The sequence below is a fragment of the Diceros bicornis genome, chromosome 5 (genome assembly GCF_020826845.1).
Source record: "Diceros bicornis minor isolate mBicDic1 chromosome 5, mDicBic1.mat.cur, whole genome shotgun sequence".
NCBI classification, from domain to species: Eukaryota; Metazoa; Chordata; class Mammalia; order Perissodactyla; family Rhinocerotidae; genus Diceros; species Diceros bicornis.
This window is the reverse complement of record NC_080744.1, coordinates 42,167,267-42,193,691: the sequence shown is the minus strand read 5'-3', so window position 1 is coordinate 42,193,691 and position 26,425 is coordinate 42,167,267. Positions and strand designations below refer to the sequence as shown.

Genomic DNA, 26,425 nt, shown 5'->3' with positions numbered 1-26,425 from the left:
AGGCATGACTCTAGCCTCAATGGCCTTTTCAGGCCAGCCCTTTAGTTCTGTTGTTAGCAAAATTTTCTTCCAGTTTCTAGTATATGGTTAATGCCCATCATGGACTTCCTGTTCTGATACAATTTGCCCCTATTGCACATCTTTCTAATGATTTCAAGAGGAATTTGAGGACAAAAGAGTTCTAGGTCCCTTACCTGTGATAGCAGGTTCAGGCCCTAATGAAGAGGGAGAAGGGGCTCCCAGCAAGGATAGGCTGCCTAAAATTCTTCACTTGGGACTTGCGTTGACATGCAACATAGTCAGGCCCGAGATGCCCTTTCAGACCTCTTCCTAATAACTTGTACAGCTCACATCCACCTACCTATCTCGCCATTCCCACCTGTCCCTGCCAGGCTTACCACCATCTTCCCAGGAAGTAAGAACAGTCGCTCTGAAAGGGCAGCCAGAAGAGACAGCAGACTTAGTAGGAGCAGTTGGAGAGCTAGGAGGAAAAACAAAAAAGAGAAATAATCTGAAGGAGGAGAAGTCACTGATATTCAATGATGTATAAAATCAGGTAGCATGGCAAATGAGAAGCAGATGCTAGATTTGACTGTTAAGAGGTGACTGGTTCTCTTTGAGAGAGCTGTTTACAAGAGAGTGACTGGGTGAAAGTGGAGTTGCAGGGCATTGAGTGAGTATGAGCGTGTAAGGACTGCTTTTTCAAAAAGTTTGCCTGTGAAGAAAAGAGAAACCAGAAACTCTCTATTAAGCACCTTTTACCGGGTACTGCAAGACCTCATCAATCATCCTCCCCCAAAACCGCAAGGTTAATATTATTACAAGTTTATAAGCAGGGAAACTGAGCCTACCAGGTGGCAGAGTTAGGATTTAAAGCCCAGATATTTCCGTTACTCCATGTGGCTTCTGAATAGAAATGTAAGACAAGAATTCCAGAGGAGCCAGTCCAGAATACCAAAGTTATCATTGCTAAGAGAGTAGAGGAGAAGAAGCAGGGAACTATGCCTGTGAGTGTCAAAGAAGCTTTCACAAAAGAGAAGATAGATGAACTGATCTGAAAGGTCAAGGGGAAGAAGTTTGCTAAGTGGATGTGTTGCAGAGTTAGAAGAGAAGGTTAGGGTATCTCTAGAAGATGAAAACCATACTTGAGTGAGCCTAGCATTTTGAAAGAACAGTGTGATTTGCTGTTGCTGGGAAGCAGGGAGCATGTGGATGGGTGATGGGAAGAAAGCTTATAAAGAAGAACAGAAGCCAGGTCATGTAGATTATATGCCATGCTTAGGAATTTAAATATTATCTTGTAGGAAGTAGAGAGCCATTGAAGAATATAAAGCAAGATAATACTATCTATTTAAAGCAAGATAATGAGCAGATATGTGTTTTAGAAAGATCTCTCTGGTGGCAGTGGGTGGGAGATGGGCTGGGGGCCATTTAGAAAGTCACTGAGGGTGCAGGGGAGGATTGATAAGATGAGTGAATGGGATAGGTGTTTAGGAGAGAGGATCAACATCAACTGGAGGGAAACTGGGATGACAATGAGGTTCCTGCCATGAGTGGCTCAGTCACAGTGATAACATTCACCAAAACAGAGAATACAGGAGGAGGAACAGACCTGAGGAGGAAATGTGAGTTTATTCATCTTTGTGTGCCTAGAGCCCAGCCCAAGGCCTGCCATAGTAGGAAAGCATCAAACCTATGCTGACAGGATTTTGGATTCAATGTTTAATTTGAAATATATATGTGACATTTAGGTGTAGATGTTTGGTAAATGGTTAGATATATTGGTCTGAAGCTTAGAATAAAGGTGTAGGCTTCAGATGTGGCTTTATGAATGAAGATATTAAGTGTAGGAGTGAGAAGAGAAGACAAATGACAAACTCTAGGAAACAACAGACAAGAAAGAACATCCAAAGAGGTAGGAGAATGAGGAGGGTGTATGTCATTAAAATCAATAAATGAGTTTCAGAAAAGAAAGGGTCAGAAGGGTCATGCTGCAGAGATGCCCAATGAAAATGTGTGTACATCGGACTTGATAAGTGGACTTTGATTGCTCACCTGAATACGAGAATTTCAGCTTAGCAGTGGTGGTGAAAACTAGGTTGCACTGGGCTGAGAAGTGAATGGGGAGTTGAGAAAATGGAAACAGCAAGTAAATCCCACTTTTCCAAGATACTTGGCCATGAAGGAAAAAGACATCACAAGGTTGAGGTAAGATTGATTTGTTTGTTTGTTTTAAGAAGAAAGAAACTTGAGTACACATATAGATTGGGGAAAGGTCTAATGGAGAAGGAGAAATTGAAGATCTAGGGGAAAGAGGGCCCTGTAGAGAGGGATAGAGAAGGAAGGGATAGAGAAGGATGGGATTAAGAAGATGGGTAAAGAGGTTGGCTTCAGACTCAGGGACACTAGGCCTTCTGATAAGGGAGGAGAAAAGATAAGGATTCATGCAGGTGCGGATACATTTAAGTTGGAGCATATGGAAAGATAATTTACTGTTTAAACAAAAATAATAACAGTGTAGTATGGGATTTATAACACATATAGAAGTAAAATGTATAAGCATAAACAACAGTAGTATAAAGGCTAGATACAGACTGGGAGATACAGTATATAAGTATGCTATAAGTATACTATAATATACGAAAAGGTATAATATTACTTGAAGGTAGACTTGATAAATTGAAGATGTACACCATAAATCCTAAAGCAACCACTAATATGTCAAAGCAAAGAGTTATAGCTAATAAGCCAACAAAGATAAAATGGAATCATTTTAAAATATTCAATTAATCTGAAAGAAGGCATAAAAAGAGGAATAGGCATAAAAAGAGAAAAGGCATTTAAAAAGAACAATGGAAAGACATCCCATTTTCATGGATTGGAAGAATTAATATTGCTAAAATGTCCATACTACCCAAAGCCGTCTATAGATTCAACACAATCTCCATCAAAATACCAATGGCGTTCTTCACAGAAATAGAAAAAACAATCCTAAAATTTGTATGTAACCACAAATCTTTTCTCAACAAAAGAAACAATTAACAAAATGAAAAGGCACCCTACAGAAAGGGAGAAACTTTTGCAAACCATATATCAGATAAGAGGTTAGTATCTAAAATATATAAAGAACTCAAACAACTCAATAACAAAAAAACAAACAATCCAATTTAAAAATGGGCAGAGGAACTGAATAGACATTTTTCCAACAAACACATCCAAATGGCCAATAGGTACATGAAAAGATGCTCAACATCACTAATCATCAGGGAAATACAAATCAAAAGCACAATGAGATATCACCTCACACCTGTTAGAACGGCGATCATCAAGAAGACAAGAAATAACAAGTGTTGGCGAGGATGTGGAGAAAAGGGAATCTTTGTACACTGTTAGTGGGAATGTAAATTGGTTCTGCCACTATGGAAAACGATATGGAGTTTCCTCAAAAAATGAAAAATAGATCTACCGTATGATCCAGCAATTCTACTTCTGGTTCTATACCCAAAGGAAATAAAAACAGGGTATTGGAGAGATATATGCACTCCCACGTTTTTTGCAACATTATTCACAATAGCCCAGATATGGAAACAATCTAAGATCCCATCAGTGGGTGAATGGATAAAGAAGATGTGGTATATATATGTACACAAAGATGTGGTATATATATGGAATATTGTATATTACTTGCAATGAGTAGTAAACAAGCCCTAGAGATCTGTTGGACAGTACTGAATATAGACAACAATATTGTATTATAATCATCAAACTTGCTAAGATACTAGAGGCTAATGATTCCAACCACTAAAAAGAAAGGATCATTATGTAATGTGATAGAGGTGCTAATTATCACTACAATGGCAATCACATTACAATATATGTGTATCAAATTAATACGTTGTACACATCATATTTGCACAATGTTATATGTCAAATATATTTCAATTAAAAAAATTGTGTTTACTTGCAATCCAGAGGTTAGAGGAAGGGTCTGGTAAACATTTGAGCTAAATCCTCATTGATTGTGAATTGGGCCCTTACTTTTTCTTTTGTCTAGTTTTGTTTTGTGGAGCCAAGAGTGACAGATGAAATATCTCAATTTCAAATATCTCAAATCCTAAATTTTATTGTTAAGAAAACTTTCATAAAATCAGAGGCATGGGGTGATTGTAATTGATGGAAGGAATGTAATATTAGGTAACCAGTAAAAAGACAATCTATTCTTAATGGATAACTGGAAAAAATAAATTAACAGTGGGAGAAATAAATTTGATATGTTGAGGAAAAAAAAGAACAGTTGAGACAAATAGAAACAAATAAATAACAAGATGGTAGATTTAAAAAATTAAATGTGAATGACCTAAACACCCCAGTTAGAAGGCATGTTGGCTAATAAAAAAACAAGAGGTAGACTGCTCTTTTTCTGAGAGCAAGAAAAAAAAAGAGGACAAAGACAAAGCAAATTATAAGGCAATATTATAAGTGATATTACCATGATGAATGAGGGAGTTAGTAACAAAAAATACTTAATCTTAGAAAGGAATGATGTTCGATTATATGGCAATTAGCAGAGGAGATGGGCATGGATAGAGTAAGTGGGGTTGAGAATTTGGAAAGAATGGAAGTTTTGAAACATCTGCTAAAGGGAAATAAACAGGTGAGTCCACACATAATGGAGTGAAGTGCCAATCAGTGAAGAAGGCTTAGGCAGTCTAGTTTGGGGTCAAATTTTCACTTAATTATAAGTTGTGATGACTTCACTGGGCTCCACATGAAGTCCAGGCATATCTAGACAGATAGGCCTGAAGTTAGAGCTGAAGTTCAGAATTTAGAGCTGAAGTCCAACAAGGTTTAAAGCAACATTAATCTGGTACATGATCATTATCCTCTTTCCTGGTAATTAGCTTGAATGAAAAACTATTCATTAAACAAAAATTTTAGTAAGACCCAACTCTTCATTTCTGGAGTCAAGAACCAGAAGAGGTGATATTTAGAAGACAAGCTAGGGAAAACTGCATGACTCTTTTGCCCCAGGGCAGAAAAGCCTCTCTCTGGTCTGCTGCCCTTTCCCCGGCTAGACCTGAACTTAGGACAGAATGCTTCCCTGCCAAGCCAGCCCCAGGACCCTAGCATCACTCAGCTGTACTGCTCAGGGTAGGGGGCATAGAGCTGAGAGTCTGCGGCAGGGCTGAGGAGGAGAGGGATGCTCTCAAGTAGCCTAGTCTCCTTTCCTCTCAGCAGATACATCCTCTATTTTACAGAAATTCAGGCTCTCTGGCCTTAGACCCTTTAGGACATCTCTGATCCAATAGCTTCTCCGTCTCCTTTCTAACATTTTTAGGAAAAACTGGCCTTCCCGCTTACCAAGGCAAATCCTCCAACTCTTAATCTCAATTCCACTTCCTGACAACTCCTAAGGGCCTTGTTCTGACAATTGTTTGTTTCACTTCCATCCCCTTCCATCGTCCATTCCTTCTCTCTCTCTGACTCTCCTAGCTCCTTTCAGCCATCAGATGTGCTCAAGTTCACTACTTCTTAAAAACAAACACACCTCACCACCACCAAACTTTTTTGAACTCTAACAACAGAAAGAACTCTCCCTAAAATGTTTATGTTTTGCTAAATTGCTTTATAGAAATGGCTAAATTCAGAAAGAGTAATGAAAAGAAAGAGAAGCTAATATCAGTTTGAGTTGAAGGGTCAGATTAAGGATGTCCTGAGGAACCAAGAACAGTAGTAAGAGAGGATAAAGACAGGGGTCTGAGTGTGTGTCCTGAGATGGCTGGCCTTTAATCAATCACTAAATCTTGTCAATTCTGCTCCAAAAGTGTCCCTGGGATTGAACCTCTCTAATCTATTCCTACTCACCCCTGCCTTAGCCCAGACCCCCTTCATCTCTTGATTGGACAATTGCAAGAGTCTCTTAACTGGCTTCCTGCCAACAGTCTCTCCCCACTCCAATGCCCCTTCCACATTGCTGTCAGTTATTTTCCTACGAAAAAAAGTCATTCCATTCCTGATGACTATAGCTTTATAGTATATAGCTTGAAATCAAGAAGCATGATACCTCCTGCTTTGTTCTTCTTTCTCAGGATTTCTTTGGGTATTCACGGTCTTTTGTGGTTCCATATAAATTTTAGGAGTGTTTTTGCCACTTCTGTGAAAAATGTCATTGGAATCTTGACAGGGATTGCACTGAATCTATAGATGGCTTTCAGTAGTATTGACATTTTAACAATATTAATTCTTCCAATCCATGTAGATGGGATACCTTTCCATTTATTTGTGTCTTCTTTGATTTCCTTCCTTAATCTCTTATAATAAGTTTTCAGCCTATAGATCTTTCCCCTCCTTAGTTAAATTTATTTCTAAGTATTTTATTGTTTTTGATGCTATTGTAAATGAGATCGATTTCTTTCTTTGTTTTTCAAAAATTTTGTTGTTAGTGCATAGAAACACTACTGATTTTGTATCTTGCAAATTTACTGACTTCATTGATTAGATCTAACAGTTTTTTGGCTGAGTCTTTAGGATTTTCTACATATAAAATCATGTCATCTGCAAGTATAGACAATTTTACTTCTCCATTTCCAATTCTTATACCTTTTATTTCTTTTTCTTACCTGATCACTCTAGCTAGGACTTCCAGTACTATGTTGAATACTACTTGTTTTGTGGCCTAACATGTGTTCTATCCTAGAAAATGTTTCATGTGCACTTGAGAAGAATATGTATTCTGCTGTTGTTGGATAGAATGTTCTGTATATGTCTGTTAGCTCCCTTTGGTCTATAGTGTTGTCCAAATCTGTTGTTTCCTTATTGATTCTCTGTCTGGATGATCTATCCATTGTTGAGAGTGGGTTATTAAGGTCCCCAGATGTTGTTGTGTTACTGTGTATTTCTCCTTTTAGCTCTGCTAGTTTTTGCTTTATATATTTAGGTGGTCCGATTTGGGGTACATAAATGTTTACAATTGTTATATCTTCTTGATATATTGACACCTCTATCATTATATAATGACCTTCTTTGTCTTTTTTTGCCGTTTTTAGTTTAAACTCTATTTAGTCTGATATAAGTATAACTACCTCTACTTTTTTTGGTTACCATTTGCTGGAAATGTCTTTTTCTATCCCTTCACTCTCAGTCCCTGTGTGTCTTTAAGGCTAAAGTAAGTCTCTTGTAGGCAGCATATAGTTGTATCTGATGTTTTTTATCCATTTATCCATTCTATGTCTTTTGATTGGAAAATTTAATCAGTTTAGGTTTAAACTGTTAGGTTTAAAGTAATTATTGATACGTAAAGGACTTACTATTGCCATTTTATTAATTGTTTTCTGGTTGTTTTGTAGATCCATTGTTCCTTGTTTCTTATCCCGCTGTCATTTTTTGTCTTGATGTCTTTTGATATCAGTATGCTTTGATTTCTTTATTGTGTTCTTTTGTGTAATTACTACAAGATTTTCTCTTGTGGCTACCATGAGGCTTACATAAAGTATCTTAAACTTATAACACCATATTTTAAACTGATAACAACTTAACTTCAATAGAACTGATATACTTTACACTTTTATTTCTGCTCCCGCTCACATTTTAGGTTATTGCTGTTATAACTTACATGTTTTTTATATATTGTAACTAATAACAGATTATTATATTTATGGTTATTTTTGCTACCATTGTTTTTTTTTTTTAAGATTTTATTTATTTAGTTTTCCCCCAAAGCCCCAATAGCTAGTTGTATGTCATAGCTGCACATCCCTCTAGTTGCTGTACGTGGGATGCGGACTCAGCATGGCCGGAGAAGCGGTGTGTCAGCACGCGCCCAGGATCCGAACCCAGGCCACTGGCAGCAGAGCGCATGCGCTTAACTGCTAAGCCACGGGGCCGGCCCCCATTGTTTTTTTTAACTTTTAAACTAGAGTTGTGAGTTACATATCACTATTATCATTTTGCAGAACCTGACAATGACTGGATATTTACAATTAACAGTGAGGTTTACACTACCTTTTTGTGTTTTTATGATGTTAACTAGCATCCTTCTACTTCTGCGTTAAGAACTCCCTTTAGCATTTCTTGTAAGGCAGGTCTGATGGTAATGAACTCCCTCAGCTTTTGTTTGTTTGGGAAAGTCTTTATGCCTCCTTTGTTTCTGAAGGACATCTTTGCCAGGTATAGAATTCTTGGTTGACAGTTGTTTTCTTTCAATATTTTGCAGATGTCATTCCATTTTCTCCTGCCCTGAAAAGTTTCTGTTGAGAAATCTGCTGATAGTCTTATGGCGATTCCCTTGTATGTAACTTCTCTCTTTTCTCTTGCTGCTCTTAAAATTCTTTCTTTGTCTTTGACTTTTGACAATTTAATTATAACGTGTCTCCATGTAGCCCTATTCAAGTTCAACCTATTTGAGATCCTTTGGGCCTCATGGATCTGGATGTCCATTTCTCTCCCAAGGTTTGGAAAGTTTTCAGCCATTATTGTTTTAAATATACATTCTGTTCCTTTCCTTTTCTCTTGTCCTTCTGGAATTCCCATAAGGCAAATATTATTTCTTTTCATTGTGTCCCATAATTCCCATAGGCTTTCTTCACTCTTTTTCATTCTTTTTAATTCTTGTTCCTTTGACTAGGCAATTTCCAATGTCCTATCCTCCAGGTCAGTGACTTCTTTCTTTTGCCTGGTTGAGTCTACTTTGGAAACTCTCTATTGAATTCTTCAATTCAGTTATTGTATTTTTCAACTCTAGGATTTCCATTTGTTTTGTTTTTTGTTTTTTTGATGATTGCTATTTCCTTGTGAAACTTCTTATTTTGTTCATGCATTGTTTGCCTAATTTCATTTAGTTGCCTCTGTGTTTTCTTATAGTTCACTAAACTTCCTTAAGAGGATTATTCTGAATTCTTTGTCTGACAGTTCATAGATCTCCATTACTTTAGGATCAGTTATTGGAGTTTTATTAGTTTCCTTTGGTGGTATCATATTTACCTGATTTTTTGTGATCTTTGATTCCTTACATTGGTATCTGTGCATTTGAGTAATGGGGCTCCTCTTCCAAACTTTACAGGTTTGCTTTGGCAGAGACAGTTCTTCACCAATAAGCTCAGTTTGGGTTTCTATGTGTGTATACTGGTAATATCTTTGGGTGGGGCTTGCTATAATGGTCTACTTTTGGGTGAGGTAACTGTTCAAGCTCTGAGGACGGGGAAGGGGGGTGTGCCACTGACTGAGAACAGTTGGATAGGGCTACTGGCCTCACCCAAGTGAGGCTGTAGGATGGGCTCTGTGGTAGCCTGAATTCTCTGGTCAGGCTTACTAGAAGCTCGGAACTAGACACTACATTCAGTAGTAGATGGGACTATGAATTGCCCTGGCGGGGCAGCAGACCAGGGCCCAGGGCCTGTACAGTTCATTGTTTAAGGGCCCGAATCAGGCCTGAGTGTGCACTGATTCCATGGTCAGGTGAGGCCACAAGTTTTGCTCTGCAAATGGAGGAAGCCACGAGCTGTGCTCTCTGTTCAAGTGCCACTGTACATAGGGCTGTCAAATGCTTCCTGTGTGCCCTGGTTAGGTTCCCTAGTCTGTATTCAGCAATGTGCAGGGCTACACATTAGATTCCCTCTCTGGGCACAGTAAGAGAAGCAGCTCTAAAATCAGTAAAGCTCTTTGTTTGTTGTCTAACTCAAGCTGACCTGCATCCCAAGTTCCCTGGCTGAGTAGGGCCACTGGCTTTGCTCTGCAAACTATCAGCTCTGCCTGCCCTTCTCTCAGCTTGAGCATGGCTGGGCTGAACAGCTTTCAGGTATTTTCACCAGCCCTTCTGGTCTGGTGGGACTAGAAGACATGCTCCACAGTGGGTGGGGCTATGTCTCAGCCCTCTTATCTGGCTGGTAATGGGAGGGTCAGCTCCAGGCTACCCTAAATTTCCCAAACAGGCTCTCCAGTTGGGAAGGGTAGGGAGCTACCCTGGGCCTTTTCTATGAGTTAATCTCCTGCCTGTGTGTAACACCAGAAGCCTCCATGCTGGGTGCTGGCTTTGCTCTGGGGGTGATCAGCTCTTCCCACCCACTTCTCGGCTTGAGCGCCCCTGGGCCACACAGCTTCTAGGAGTGTCACCAGTTCTCCTGATCAGATGGGGCTGGAAGGCACTCTCCACAACTGGTAAGGCTGTGACTCAGCACCTTGCCTGGGTGTGGGCAAACCGAGCTCTAGGCCCTGCAAAACTCCTCTTTTGCAGATCCAAATCAGGCAGATCTGAACCCTGCTGAGTTCCCTTGTCAGAATGGCCCCCGACTTGGTTCTGCAGATGAGCAAAGCCACTGATTGGGATTACTACTTGATCACTGCAGGTGTGAACTCAATCTGCCAAGATTTGTGTGCTGGTTATTGCAAGCCCCTCCCTCCTTCTCCGTCACAGTCAGATTCACAGTGGTTGAGCCCTATAGATTCCCCGCAGTCTCCATGTGAGATCAGAGTAGGGGCTCCCACAAAGTGACCCCAATGCTAGGAAGGCTGGTTGTTCCTCCTGGGTTCTCTTTTCCCACTGGAGGAACCAAAGGCTTGGGGGAGACATCTTCACATGGTGCTGCTCTGTCCTGGGAGAGGGGCAATGCGGTCAAGAGGTAGCCTCTTCTCTTATCCTTCTAATGCAGTCTGTCCTGGTCTCTGAGGTGCAGGGCGTGCTTCAGCCTCATCTCTGTGTTCTAAGATTCTCTCAGGGGTGTCTTATTCTTGAGTAGATGTTAGTTGTTCTTCTTGTGAGGCGGAGCAAAGTCAGGAATGACCTATATCACTATCTTGGTGACATCACTCCTTAATTATAACTTTAAAGCATGATTTTATATCTATGTAACTGTTAAAATTTTTTATATGAGAAAATATAAAGTTGAGATTTGAGGGAACTCAATTATACATCAATTATACACAATTATACATCAGAGCATTGCCAACAACAATCTGACAAAATATATCAAGATCCTTTCAGCTAAATACTAACATTATCCTTTTTATACAGGATGAAAACTGAGGCTTAGAGAGGATAAGTAACTTGCCCAATATCTAGTAAGTGATAGTCAGTAGTGCAAGGAAGCCAGCTTATACTGACTGGGTAGAGCTGATTGTTAAATTTTCAGGAACTGAGTGAGCCATTATTAAAAATTAAATTATACAAATTTAATATTAAGTAAATTACATTAAAAACAAGAGTAATAAATACAGTCATGCGTTACTTAATGACAGGGATATGTTCTAAGAAATGTGTCATTAGGCGATTTCATTCACGTGCGAACATCGTAGAATGTACTTACACAAACTAAATGGTGTAGCCTACCACACACCTAGGCTATTGGTACTAATCTTATGAGACCACTGTCATGTATGTGGCTCATCATTGAATGACATGTCATTATGTGGCACGACTATACTCGAAACTCATCACTTCCTAATTATTTTGCTACATTTTACTGTTATCTAAGCTCTTGAAGTTATGCCTCTTGTATGTGTATGGTGGAAATCTTATATAATGATATGCTATTATGCATTTCTTCCCAACTCCTTGTTCAATGACGTCCCATTGGTAGCTTGAAATCAGCCACATTGAGAGTATTTATACTACAGGCAAATACTGCAAATCAAGGCTTGGTTTATTATTTTGTCTAGATCAAGAATCAACAAACTGTGGTTTGTGGGCCAGTCCATCCCACCTTGTTTTTATAAATAAAGGTTTATTAGAACACAGCCATGCTCATTTGTTTAGTAACATCTGTGGCTGCTTTTACGCTAAAATGCTAGAGTTGAGTAGTTGTGGCAGAGGCCATATGGCCCATAAGGCCTAAAATATTTACACTCAGGTCCTTTACAGAAAAAGTTTGCCAACCCAGGGTCTTACTCATTAAAGTGAGCAAAGGGCGGGCCCTGTGGCTTGGCGGTTGGGTGCGCGCGCTCCGCTGCTGGCAGCCCGGGTTTGGATCCCGGGCATGCACCGATGCACCACTTCTCCGGCCATGCTGAGGCCACGTCCCACATACATCAACTAGAGGGATGTGCAGTTATGACATACAACTGTCTACTGGGGCTTTAGAGGGAAAAATAAATAAATAAATAAAATTAAAAAAAAGAAAGTGAGCAAAAATATGAACCAACATTCCTGGCAAAACTACTCTTGGAGGGCCAATTCTTAAACATTTACCAGTACACCACTGGGTAGAGTTCAGATATAGACCTAAGCAGTCTGACTCTAGAATTCACATTAATCACTATACTGCTAAGCAAAGTATGAAATATTATGTGAGCATGAAAAATTTACAAAAAGTTTGTTGTCAATTCATAGAAATGTGAGGTATAAAATAAGCGGAAAAACAAATATACAAAGTGGTGATGTCTGCATTGATATATATCAACTGATACATGTCAGTTTGTACAGACATACCTCATTTCATTGCACTTTGCTTTATTATAATTCACAGATATTGCATTTTTTACAAGACCCTCCACCAGCAAAATGATTATGGCTCACTGAAGGCTCAGATGATGGTTAGCATTTTTTAGCAATAAAGTATTTTTTAGTTAAGGTACGTACATTGTTTTTTAAACATAATGCTATTGCACTCTTAATAGACTACAGTATATTGTAAACATAACTTTTATATGCACTGGGAAACCAAAAACTTCATGTGACTCGCTTTATTGTGGTGGTCTGGAACCAAACCCACAATATCTCCAAGATATGCCTGTATGTATAGAAGCGAATTTCTGGAAAAGGAAATAGAATTTGAATTTTTAAGCTTGTGTTCTCTATGAAGTCACTGAGTTAATTCTTAAAAACAAAGAGATGAAAACAAACAAAAGTAACCTTTTGTTTGGGAGCTGCTCTGGCTCATATCCATATATTCCCTTTAGAAACTATTCAATATCCTCTTCTAAGCTTCTCATTGTACGACTTCTGCACTTTTTGGTAAATTCGCAGACCTTTTCCACACCGTGGAACATGGCTTTCATTTGACCTATTTTGCCCAAACAGCTTTCTTAGACATTACTTCTGGAATCATACCCATGATCAAATTCAGAGGTTTTTCTCACTCCTTTCTTGCCTCCGGTTACACTTAACATCGCGGAGTGTACCTTCACTCTTGACATTTCCTTCTCTTTTGACTTCCAAGACTGTGCTTTTTTACTTTCTCTATTATCCTTCATAGTGGGTCCTTCTTTGTCGTTTTTCTTTTTTTATTTCTCTTTGTCCTCACCCTCAAATTTAAGTATTCCAGAAGAGCTATTTTTTTTTTAATTATATGAGTAAGTTAATTTCTAAGCCTCGATTTACTAATTGAAAAAAGGGATTAAAATTACTACCCACCTGTTGCTGTGAACTTTAAATAAATTAATTCCATAAAGCGTTCTACACAATAGTAAGTACTCAATAAATGTTAGACATTGTTATTCTCATTGTTGTTGTTATTTTTGTTGTCAGTCCAACCAACGCTGATATTGCTGTATTTCCATTATTTATGGCACAGGTTAATATAACAATTAATTACATAAACATATATATGTGCATATGCTAACGTCAAGTGGCCCTGAGTCTTATCTCCGCAATAAGACCGCAAGCTCCCTGAGAATGGGCAAGCTTGACCTCTTCTGAGTCCACTGACCACACTTAGCCCACCCTTGGCCCTTCCTAACTGAACCAATTCCAGGACTCTTGTACCTCTGGTTAGTGGGAGGCCCCAGCCCATCCTCAAGGCTGTGTCCTTCCTCTTCAGTCTGCCTGGTTCCCTCAGGATTTATTCCTTCTTCCTGTAAGCACAGGTAGAGTTTGGGTCAGTCATAGGCCCCTGCCGGGGGTAACCGGAATTGAGAGCAGCCAAAGACCCTACATGAGGCCATGCAGCAGCCCACAAAGCTGTGCAGAAACTAGACTGGTGAATTACCGTGTGCTCCAGCCCCAGGTTCTCTATGACAGTCTCCATTGTGGACACGACAAAGGCCTCTCCTCCATTTGTTTTCTCCATCTCCTGTTCTCAACTGAAAGAGAAATTCAGGGCCAAGGCTGAAAGATTGGTCATTCTATAATGTGGGGCTGGGGAGAATTTTTAGGGCCAGTTAACCACAGGAAAAACAAAACTAAAAATTTTTAGAGGTTTAGTTGATTTAAAAGAATTGAGAAGATTGGAAGCATAATTTTAATATAATAAATAATGAAATATAGATTTATATTTCCTATTGTGAGTAGCTAAAGAAGGGGCAGTAAAGTGGGAGAAGAGAGATGAAGGGCAGGAAGAATTGAAATGAATCAGTGATTCATCCAGGGCTCCAGAACCTGGACTGAAAAGGAAACTGTTCAGTCCCTTAAAGGTAGGGTTAGAGGCCAACTTCTCCTGTTAGCCTGTGGGAGGCCCCACTGAGCTGTGCTGAGTAAGAAGAAAACAGAGAGGGAGGCAAAGGTCTAGGAAGACCCAGACCCCAACATAGTGCTGAGAAAACAAAGATTAACAGGCTTTCAAGTTCCTGACTATAACGTAGTACAAGAGTTGTTTTTGGAGCATCTAAGCGAGTTCTTCATTAGTTAAATTAAAAACCTACATTTAGAATAATCAGTATAAATATTAATTATCCAAAATAAAGAAAATTTTAAAACAAAATGAGAGAATCAAGAAACTAAAGCAAACATTTGAGCCTCACTATGCTCAAAGCAACCCTAATAGACAAACATTCAAATTTATAATATAAATTCATTCTGAGATGTTTTTTTCCTTTGCAGAAATTTTCCTTCCCCATGGAATTGTTTTTTTTTTTTAATGTGATCTCTTCAACCATTTAAAATATTATTTCCTTAAACACACATAAACAGACAACTTTTGTTGTGTAAATTAGGGCCTTCCTGTACAGGCACGGAACTACTTGAATTTGGTCTATGATCAATTATGAAATTTGGCAAATCTGGTTCCTGCCCTCCCCCAACACCCCTGCTTACTCCAGTTTGTAGGATTCCTTCTGGCTCCTCAGTGAAGGACAGAGAAGAAAACTCAGCTCCAACAGACACTGACTCTGAAGGGATGGAATGGGCATGACGAAGGGGTTTTCCTGATTGGCTCCTTTTATCTTGGCACTCCTTTGCTGCACTTGCCCTTCCCTGCAGAGGAGCACAGCTCTCAAGTTAAACATTTATATGTTTTAAAGACGTTTTTGCTGGGTCAGGTCCAAGAGTTCTGCAGGAATTCCTAATAGGCACGTCAGTGGAAGCATTGACCAGCACTGAACTAGGTACTGGGGAGCGAGTAAAAGACAAGTAAGAGAAAGGTCTCTGCACTCAGAAAACTTATCATTTTGTACTAGTAAGACAGTTCCTGGAAAATGACAGAATGCAAGACTGTACATGATTTGATTCCAAATGACCACCAAGAAGACTTTTACTAATCCATTCAACAAATACTTACTGAGTGCTTACTATCACCCAGGCACTGTTTTGGGTGCTGAGGACTCAAAGATGAATGATACATTGTCTCTGCCATGAAAGACTTACAAATCAGTGAGGAAAGACAGATGTGTCAAGAAAGACTTCACAAGCAACCCAAGTACCCATCAATTGTTGAATGGATAAAGAAGATGTGGTGTGGTGTATATATATATATATATATATAAAATGGAATACTACTCAGCCATAAAAAGACAGAATCATCCCATTTGCAACAACATGGATGGACCTTGAGGGTATGATGTTATGCAAAATAAGCCAGACAGAGAAAGACAAACACCACATGATTTCACTCATATGTGGAAGATAAACAGACACATGGATAAAGAGAACAGATTAGTGGTTACCAGAGGGGAACAGGGTTGGCAGGTGTGCACAAGGGGTAAAGAGGCACATATGTATGGTGATGGATAAAAACTAGACTATTGGTGGTGAGCACGATGCAGTTGTTTGTATCGTATTGTTTGTACAGAAACTGACAAACAATAATGTACACCTGAAATTACACAATGTTATAAATCATTATGACCTCAATAAAATAATTGAAGAAAAAAAAAAGAAAGGCTTTACAGAGTTGGTAATATTTGCCCTGAGTCTGGAAAGTCTTGAAAGGGAAGGGATCACAAGTGGAGAAAGGGAATGATATACCAGCAGAGGGAGAAACTCAAACAAACGCACAGAGGTGAGGCCTTCCCCAATATGCTAAGGAGGCTACAAAAATTAGCTAAATAATGGAGAGAAATTTTTGAGAACTAATTAAGGAAGCCCAAAATAAAGTAAGAAATTAGTTAAGAAATGGAGGGGGAAAATGTGAGTGGAATAAGTGTGGTCTATCAAGAAAGAAGTCTGGAGACGCAGTCAAGTACCAGATGGAGGTGGGTTCTGTATGCCAGGCTAGAAGTTTGGGCTTATTCTGAACCAAATGGGGAGGCAGGAGGAGGATGGATTGGAAGGATGCACATTGGGGACAGAGAGCTGACCATCAGAAGACAAAATAGTCCATATCAGACATGATGAGGCTCTAACCAAAGCAGTAGAAGAGGATGGATAGAAGGAAACAAATCTACAGGACTTGGTGATTGATTGAGCATGGAGGGAATAAATGAAAGGGGGAAGATAATTCTTGAAAATTGTTCAAAATGACCTAGTTTCTGCCTACTCCTACCTTCCAGTAATACTTAGCTGCAAATTGTTCCCTAAACACGCAATGTTCCTTTGTGCCTGTGCCACCTTGTGGATGCTGTTCCTTCTGCCTGTAATACTCTGCCCCAGTTTATCTACCTAGAAGATTCCTATACCTCCTTCAAGTCTCTGTTGCAAGGCTGCCCTCTCCAATGAAGCTTTCTAGAACTCCCTCCAGACAAGATTTAGGACTCCTTCCCCTGTGTTCCTATTGCAACATGCTCTTGCAAAACTCTACAGAACACACAGTATCCTAAATGTTTACTTTTCTCTCACTAGACTGTGATCTCCTCAAGTACAGCCCTCTGTCTTGTTTACCATTGTGTCCTCAGGCTCAAGGTCTGCCACAATATTAGGCAATCAATAAATATTTATCAAATAAGCGGGGGAAACAAAACCAAACACAGGATTCTGGCTTAGATTATTGGATATGTAGATAATAACAATTAACAAAGTAGAGACACATAGTTCTATTTCTCTAGCTCCATGTGCACACGTGTGCACACACGCACACATATACACACACACTCACACATCCATAAAAGCCCTAGCAGATTAAATACGTTATATTGTGCGACCTAGAGCAACTCATTTCGCCTCTCTGGGCCCCTTCGGTTATTCCTGCCCTGCCTAATTGCCTAATGCTATTTCATAAGATTATTATGAAAATTAAGTAATTTAATATAGACAAAGAATTTGGAAAACAGTAGATGACTTTACAGTTGCAGGCCACTATTGTAAAGTCTTGTGGTAATTCAAGAAAATTATAGATATTTTGAAGCCGATGTCAAAATATCAGCTTCACTATCATCTTAAAATGACTGCGAAGTCTCTCTTGCTCATCCTGGCTCCCACTTTATCTCTGTTTTTCATTTTTACCTTAGATAATTGCCAGTTCTGGGGCCAGGCCCAAGCGTAATGATAGGCACAGATCCTAGTGTTCAGTCCAAGTGAAATGATGCCAGTGATCACATCTCTCTCTTCTCTCATCCCCTCTCTTCCCTCTTTCTTTTCCTACAGAAGGTGTCAAAATCCATGTTCGCCTTCTAAGTGATGGCTACAGCACTCATCTCACTTTTCCAAGAGATCCAAGTTTCCTTTAAATGCAGGTATTATTGACATAACCCAACTGCCAAGAAGAAGAGAGGTAATCTGGCTGGTACCTCTCCTCAGCTAACTGACTTGCACTTCATTCTTTACGGTTTTTTTTGTTTTTTGTTTTTTGTCTTATCACTTATAGTTTGATAAACTCTCTCAAATTGCAGATCAGGAAGAATGAAGTGATTTACCCAGAGTCAACAGCTAGTTAGTGGCTAAAGCCAAATCCTGAGATCCTCACTCCCAGTTCTGTGCCACTTCTAGGCTGTGGGGTGAAAGGTAAGCGTTGCCTCTGTTTCTGTAGCCTTTACAGTTTTTCAAAAAGTTTTCCTATACTTTCACAGTTTATCCTCATAACATTCTTGTAAGCAAGTCAGCTACTAATCCTATTTTAGGTATAAAGAAAAATAGACTCAAAGAAGATGAGCTATTTATCTAAAGTCATACACCTAGTTAGGGCAGAGCCAGGATTAGAGGCTATCTCTGGTCACGTCCATGGAAATTGGGCCTTATAACTGTCCTAAAGCCTAGGGGTTACTCCAGGAAAACCAGGTGGCCTGCTTTAAACCTATCTGGGAAATAAGTAAGATATAAATAATATATGATTTTAGTCCTTCCTGCTTTTACCTTTCCCTTGATTACTAGTAGAAGCAGGCAGAACTAGAGAGAATACAGGGACTTCCAATTTTGGTCTTAATGGAGTAGCTTGTATTTAACTAACCCTCCTGCTGAAAACAACTAAAAAGGCTAGGCAAAATTATAAAACAACAGTTTGAAAGCATTGCAGAGCAACCAATGGAGGCAGGACTTGAAAGTCTATGATCCTTGAGAGAAAGGAAGCGCAAGAGTTGAATCCACATTCATCCTAGCTCTTTTTCTGAGGGCATTTTATTTTTCAAATTATAATGCATAAAAATAATACTCAAGTAGTCTTATGAAGTTGAAAAGACAGAGGTTGAGTTTGGGGCAGCCAAAGTTGCTGCAATTTGAGGGGAAAAATCATAAAAAGAAGAGAATGATGAAGGAGCCCCAAAACCTGCAACCAAATTTCCAAGGTATTGGCCAGCTCATAAGTTGTATATGTATACGTATATGTTCAAAACAAGACACCAAGAAACTCAGCAACAAACAGTAGCTGGGGTGCTAAAGACCTGAGCAGAGATTTCAGCAGCTATGTGGTGCTGGAGAGATAAATGTTAGTTTCAAGTCCTGCTGAGGATGTGGACCTTGGTAAACACATCAGGCTTTCTATTGAGACCCTAAAAGGGCCATAACCTCATAAGAAGAAACATATCTTAGGAATAAAAGCTATGCCCTAGGGTAAAGGCAAAGCTGAAATAACAAGAATAAAACAAAGGTCAACAGGATCAAGTCAATCCATTTCTATCCTATATGCCTGATGAAAGAAATGCTAACCCTCTTCAAGTATATATAGCATCATCCAAAGCCACTACAAATTTTTAATTACAATGTACAGCATCTAATTTAAAATAAGTCACTCTAAAAAAAAAAAAAAAAGAAAACAGGACCAAGAGGAAAAAACAGATAACAGAAACAAATCCGTAAATGACTTAGATGTTGGAGATATCAGACAGGGACTTTAAAATAACTATGATTAATCTTTTCAAGAAAATAAGAGGAAAGGTGGACAAAATAGATGAAAAGATAGAGATTTTTGAAGAAACAATTAGAAGCTATAAAAAATAAATGCACATTCTAGAAATTAAAATTAAGAACTTACTAAAAGGGTTTAACAAACTGGATAAACCAGAAGACAGAGTTAATGAACTCAAGGAGTGGTCAATAGAAAATATCTAAAGAGAACAGAGGGAAAAAATTGGGGGAAAAAAGAAGAATAAGACTTCCAGGGCCGGCCCCGTGGCTTAGCGGTTAAGTGCTCTTGCTCTGCTACTGGCGGCCCGGGTTCACATCCTGGGCGTGCACCAACGCACTGCTTCTCCGGCCATGCTGAGGCCGCGTCCCACATGCAGCAACTAGAAGGATGTGCAGCTATGACATACAACTATCCACTGGGGCTTTGGGGGCAAAAGAAAATAAAATAAATAAAATTAAGAAAAAAAAAATGACTTCCAGCTTCCAATTAGGATGTAGAAAGCTGGAAGAGCATTGCTCTCATCTTTACAACAACAATTTTTAAAGTCCAGATAATCTGAAAATTTACAACCTTTCCCAAACCCATCCCAACCTAACATTTGCTTAACCGAGGAAGAACCAGACCCTAATCAAGCCAGAAAGATAACTCATCTAAAATTTTAACAAAGGGCTAAAAGCCAAAGGTGGGATAGTGGTAGAATATAAGAAGCATGGGAGCCACAACACAAGGGACAGTCTTATCCACAAACCTCACCAAGTGCTCACAAGAAAAGCTGTGGGCAGGATGGGAGACTTGAGAAAATCTCCCCTACGGTGCAGGCCTGGGAAAGGTGAACAGCTGCCACTGTAGGATGGATGCAAAGCTCCAGCTGGATCCTTCTCACCTACCTCCCTTATAGAACAAAAGCCTTAAGTCACTGGGGGAGAGGAGGAAAAACCTTTAGAAAAACCTTGAGGCCACAGGTCAAGACTCACTGCTACTGGAGGAAGTGAACAGAAAAAAAAAAAAACCCATATGTCTGAGAAAGAGGCAAAAAAATATCCTGGGCCCAGGCGATTAGAGAGCTCCTGTTGCTGGAGGGAGGATAACTGATAATGTCCCACCCCAACACTCAGCAATGCGTTACCTGTGTAATATTGAAGGTGAACCTGAAAAACAGAAAACACTCTCATTTTCTACAACAGGGTAGCAAGCATTGAGTAAAAAGTAACAGATATCGGGGCTAGCCTGGTTGCATAGTGGTTAAGTTTGCACGCTCCACTTCAGCAACCTGGGGTTCACAGGTTCGGATCCCAGGCACGGACCAACACACTGCTTGTCAAGCCATGTTGTGACAGCATCCCATATAAAGTAGAGTAGAGGAAGATGGGCACAGATGTTAGCCCAGGGCTGGTCTTCCTCAGCAAAAAGAGGAGGATTGGCAACGGATGTTAGCTCAGGGCTAATCTTTCTCACACACACACACAAAAGTAACAGATATCTATTTCTGAGAGAGGAAGGAAAATGTGTAGAGAGAGACCATCTCTAAGGCACAGGTGCAAAGGGAAGACTTAAAACTAAGGGTCAAATAGTCATTAAAAAAAATCCTCAGACAAACAAGTCACTAACCCAACTCCACAAATCTAGTTCAACTCCTGAGTAAATTAACTCAACCCCAAATGCTAAAGGTTTAGCTAAAGAAAACACATGCCCATTTCCAGATGTAAATATCATTTACCCCAGTTTCTACTGCTCTACACAAGGTTGTTAGCTTTCAACCAAAAAATTCAGGACAAACAAAGAACCAAGAAAAATACACTGCCAAGAGACAATGTAACAACAGCACCAAAATCAAATATAACCCAGATGTTGCAACTATTATATGGGGAATTTAAAATAACTAAGATTAATATGTTAAATACTCTAATGGAAAAGGGGGACCGCATGCATAAAGACATGAGGACTATTGGTAGAGAGAAGAAAACTATAAGAAAAAATCAAATGGAAGTGCTAAAAATGAAAAACATGGTAGTGGATATGAAGAATGTCTCTTGACAGTCTTATTGGTAGACTCAGTTCAACCAAGGAAAGAATGAGTTAACTTGAAGATAAGTCAACAGAAATTACGCAAAATGAAACACAAAGAAAAGAGAGTATGTGGAAAAACAGAATGGAGCATCCAAGAGTTATGGGACAATATTAAATGATCTAACATACATGTAATTGGAATCCCAGATAAAGTTGAGGGGAGGCAGTGGAGAGAGAGAGGAAGGAGAAGAACTATTTAAAGAGACAATGACTGAGAATTTTCCAAAATTGATGAAAGATGACAAACCAAAAATCCAAGAAGCTCAGAGAACACTAAGCAAAGTAAATACTAGAACAGGTGCCAGCCTGGTGGCATAGCAGTTAAGTTCATGCATTCTGCTTCGGTGGCCTGGAGTTTGCCGGTTCAGATCCTGGGCACGGATCTACTCACCGCTCATCAAGCTGTGTGGAGGCGGTGTCCCATCTAGAAGAGCTACAACTCTACAACTATGATACACAACTATGTAATAGGGCTTTGGGGGGAAAAAAGGAAGAAAAGAGGAAGATTGACAACAAATGTTAGCACAGGGCCAATCTTCCTCTAAATAAATAAATAGTAGAACACACACAGACACACACACAATATTTAAACTGCTGAAAACCAAAGATAGAGAGTAAATCTTGAAGGCAACTACAGAGAAAAGACACATTACTTACAGAGAAAAAACAAGAAGAATTACAGCAGACTTCTTGAAGAAACTATGCAAGCCAGAGACAAGAAATGAAAAAAGATCTGTCAACGCACCATTCTCTACTCATCAAAGATATCTTTCAAAAATGAAGGAAAAATAAGACTTTTAAGACAAACAAAAACTGAGAGGATTTATTACCAGTAAACCTGCACAAGAAGAAATAGTAAAGGAAGTTTTTCAAACAGAAAGAATATGATATCAGAAAGAAACTTGTATCTGCACAAAGAAATGAAGAGTGCTGGAAATGGCATAGATGAAGGTAACCGTAAAATTCATTTAAAAAAATTTTAACTGCTCTAAAAGATGACTGCCTAAAGCAAAAATATTATTGATGTATTGTGTGTTTATAGCATATGAAAAATAAAATGTATAGCATGAAGAATGGGAGGAAGGAATTGGGAGTATACTATTGTAAGGTCTTTACACTGTACATGAAGCTGTATGATACCATTTGAACATAGAATCTGATCAATTAATAATATATATTGCAAACCCTAGGTCAACTGCTAAAATATTTTTTACAGAGGCATAAATAATAAGCCAATAGTGGAGATTAAATGAAATCATAAAAAAAATACTCAACTAATCCAAAAGAAGGCAGAAAAAAATAAACAAAGAACAAATGGAACAAACAGAAAACACTTAGCAAGATGGTAGATTTTAATCAAACCATGTTAATAATTACATTAAATACAAATAGTCTAAACAGACCAAAAAAAAAAAATACAGAGATTGCCAGATTGGATTAAAGAATGAAAAAAAAAAAAGCAAGACCCAATTATATGCTGCCTATGAGGAACTCATTTTAAATATAAAAACATAGAATGAAAGTTAACGGATGGAAAAAGACATATCATGATAACACCAAAAAAAAAAAAAAAGGCTAGAGTGTCTATATTAATATCAGAAAAAGTAGGCTTCAGAACGAAGATACTGCAAGAGATAAAGAGGAACACTACATTAATGGAAAGTGGTCAATTCGCAAGAATATATAGCAATCCTAAATGTATATAGACCAAACAATGTAGCTTCAAAGGATGTAAGGCAAAAACTGATAAAACTGAAAGAAGAAATAGACGAATACACAATTATGGTTGGAGAGTTTAATCTCTTCTCTCAAAAATTGATAGAAAACAAGTAGACAGAAAATACATGAGGAAATAGAAGATCTAGACAACACTATCAATTTACTTGACATAATTGACATTTTTTAATATTTCACCCAACAAGAGCAGAATATACATTGATTTTAGGTGCATACAGAACATTCACCAAGGTAGACCATATTCTGGGGGGAAAAAAACAAACCTTAAGTATTTGAAAGAATTAAAATCATACAAAACATATTCTAAGACAATAAAGAATTAAGCTAGGAATCATTAACAAAAAGATATCTTGAAAGTCCCCAGATATTTGGAAATTAAACAAGATACTTGTAAATAACCCAAGAGTTAAAGAAGTCATGGGGGAAATTAGAAAATATTTTAATTGAATAGAAATTAAAACACATCAAAATCTATGAGATGTAACTGAAGCAGTACTTATATTAGAAAATAAAAAAGAAAGGTCTAAAGTCAATTATCTAAACTTTCACCTTAAGAAACTAGAAATAGAAGAGCAAATTAAATCCAACACAGGCTGAAGAAAATAATTAAAAGCAGAAATCAATGAAAGTAAGAACAGAAAAAAACAGTAAAGAAAATCAATGAAATGAAAAGCTCATTCTTTGAAAAGATCAATTAAATTGATAAGCATTTAGCTAGAATGATGAAGAAAAAAAGAGAAGAAATAATTTACAAATATCAAGAATGAAAGAGGGGACACCACTACAGTTCCTACATACATTAAAAATATAATAAGGGAATAGTAAAAACAACTCTATGCCCATAAATTCAACAGTTTAGATGAAAAAGACAAATTCCATGAGACATAAAACTGCAAAAGCTCACTTCAGAAGAAATAGATAACCAGAATAGTCCTATATCTATTAAAGAATTTATACTTAAAAACCTTCTAGCAAAGAAAACTCCAGGCCCAGATGTCTTCAAATATTCAAATTCTACCAAATATTTAAGGAAGAAATAATACCAATTTTTATAAACTCTTCCAGAATATAGAAAAGGAGGGGACAATGATGACTCATTTAGGAGGCTAGCAATACCCTAATACAAAAACCTGATAGCAACATACAAGAGAACACTACAGGCCAACATCCCACATTAACATACATGAAAAAAATCCTCAACAAAATATTAGCAAAAAAAATCCAGCAATATGTAAAAAGGATAATATATAATAACCAAATGGAATTTATACCTAGAATGAAAGGCAGTTCAACATTTGAAAATCAGTGCAATTTACCACATCAACAGACTAAAGATGAAAAACCATATTATTATCCTTATAGATGCAGACAAAGTAACAAAGTTCTACATTTGTTTATGATAAAAACTTGTAGCAAACAAGAAATAGAAGGGCACCCATAGGAGGGCACTTGATAAAGGGCATCAACAAAAAAACCTACAGCTAACATCATTTTTAATCATGAAAAGCTAAACGTTTCCTCTCTAAGATCAGGAACGAGAATGTCTGCTCTCACTACTCCCATTCCACATCATACTGGAGGTCTTAAAGAGTGCAATAAAGCAAGAAAAGACCTAAAAGACAGATATTGTAAAGAAGAAATAAAATTACCTCTATTCACAAATAACATGATTTTCTACATAGAAAATCTTAAAATATCTACCTAAAAAAAACGACTGGAACTAATAAGGAGTTTAGTTAGTTACAGGATACAAGATCAGTAAACAAAATTCGGTTATATCAGTAAACAAAATTCAATTATATTTCTATATTCTAGCAATGAACAATTGGATACTGAATTTTAAAAACAGTACCATTTACAAGAGCACCAAAAAACATGAAATACTTAGGTTTAAATGTATCAAAACACATGTAGAATCTGTATGCCGAAAACTATAAAACACTGGTGAAAGAAAACAAATAAATAAAGACATATACCATGTTCATGAAATAGAAGACTCAATATTGTTAAAATGTCAGTTCTTCCCAAATTGATCTATAGATTCAAATCAATCCCGATTAAACTCTCAACAGGACTTTTTGTGAGAGTTGACAAACTGATTTTAAAAATTATATGATAAGTCAAAGGAACTAGCACAGTCAACACTATTTTGAAAAAGAAGAACAAGGTTGGAAGACTCATAGTACCTGATTTCAAGGCTGTTATGGACTGAATGTTTGTGTCCCCCCAGAATTCACATGTTGAAGCCATAACTCCCAATGTGATGATATTTGGAGATGGAGCCTTGGGGAAGTAGTTAAAGTTAGATTAGGCCATGAGAGTGCAGCCCTCATGATGGGATTAATGGCCTTAAAAGAAGAGAAAAAGAGAGAAATATTTCTCTCTGTGTGAGCACAGAGGAAAGGCCATGTGAAGATGCAGTAAGAAGGTGGCCAATTGCAAGCCAGGAAAAAATCTCTCACCAGAACCTGACCATGCTGGCACCCTGATCTCAGATTTCCAGCCTCCAGAACTCTGAGAAAATAAATGTCTTGTTTAAGCCACCCATCTATGGTATTTTGTTACAGCAGCCTGAGCAGACTAAGATAAAGGCTTATTATAGAGAGACAGTAATTAAGACAGTGTGGTATCAAAGAAAGGATTGACACACAGTTTAATAGAACAGAATAGAGACTTCAGAAATAGACCCACACATATATGGTCAATTGATTTCCACAAAGTTGTAAAGGCAACTCAGTGTAGAAAGGATAATGTTTTCCACAAATGGCACTGGAATAACTGGATATCCATATGAAAAAAAATTAATCTCAATTCATAACGTGTGCCCTATTTAAAAAGTAACTCAGAATGGATTATAGACCTAAATGCAACATCTGACACTATAAAACTTCTAGAAAAAAAAAAATAAGAGAAAATCTCTGTGGTCTTGGGTTAGGCAAAGATTTCTTGTATACAATACCAAAAGCACAATCCATAAAAGAAAAATTAATAAATTGGATTTCATAAAAATTAAGAATTTCTCCTCTTAAAAGAAACCATAAAAAGAATGAAAAGACAGGGGCTGGCCCCGTGGAGTAGCAGTTAAGTGCACGCGCTCCACTGCTGGTGGCCCAGGTTCGGATCCCGGACATGCACCGATGCACCACTTGTCAGGCCATGCTGTGGTGACATCCCATGTAAAGTGGAGGAAGATCAGCATGGATGTTAGCTCAGAGCCAGTCTTCCTCAGCAAAAAGAGGAGGATTGGCATGGATGTTAGCTCAGGG

At 38.2% G+C, this 26,425-nt stretch overlaps 1 protein-coding gene across 1 annotated transcript in view; it reads right to left on the bottom strand.

The window, feature by feature from the left end:
• Positions 1-13,997, bottom strand: part of SLC28A2 (solute carrier family 28 member 2) — a 39,440-nt gene extending 25,443 nt beyond the window's left edge. The window contains exons 1-2 of the mRNA XM_058540541.1: positions 13,917-13,997; positions 13,694-13,782 (exon numbers count right to left, since the gene is read on the bottom strand). Coding sequence (XP_058396524.1) covers positions 13,694-13,782; positions 13,917-13,997 — 170 coding nt within the window. The remainder of the gene's footprint in view (positions 1-13,693; positions 13,783-13,916) is intronic.
• Positions 13,998-26,425: the final 12,428 nt, after the last annotated feature.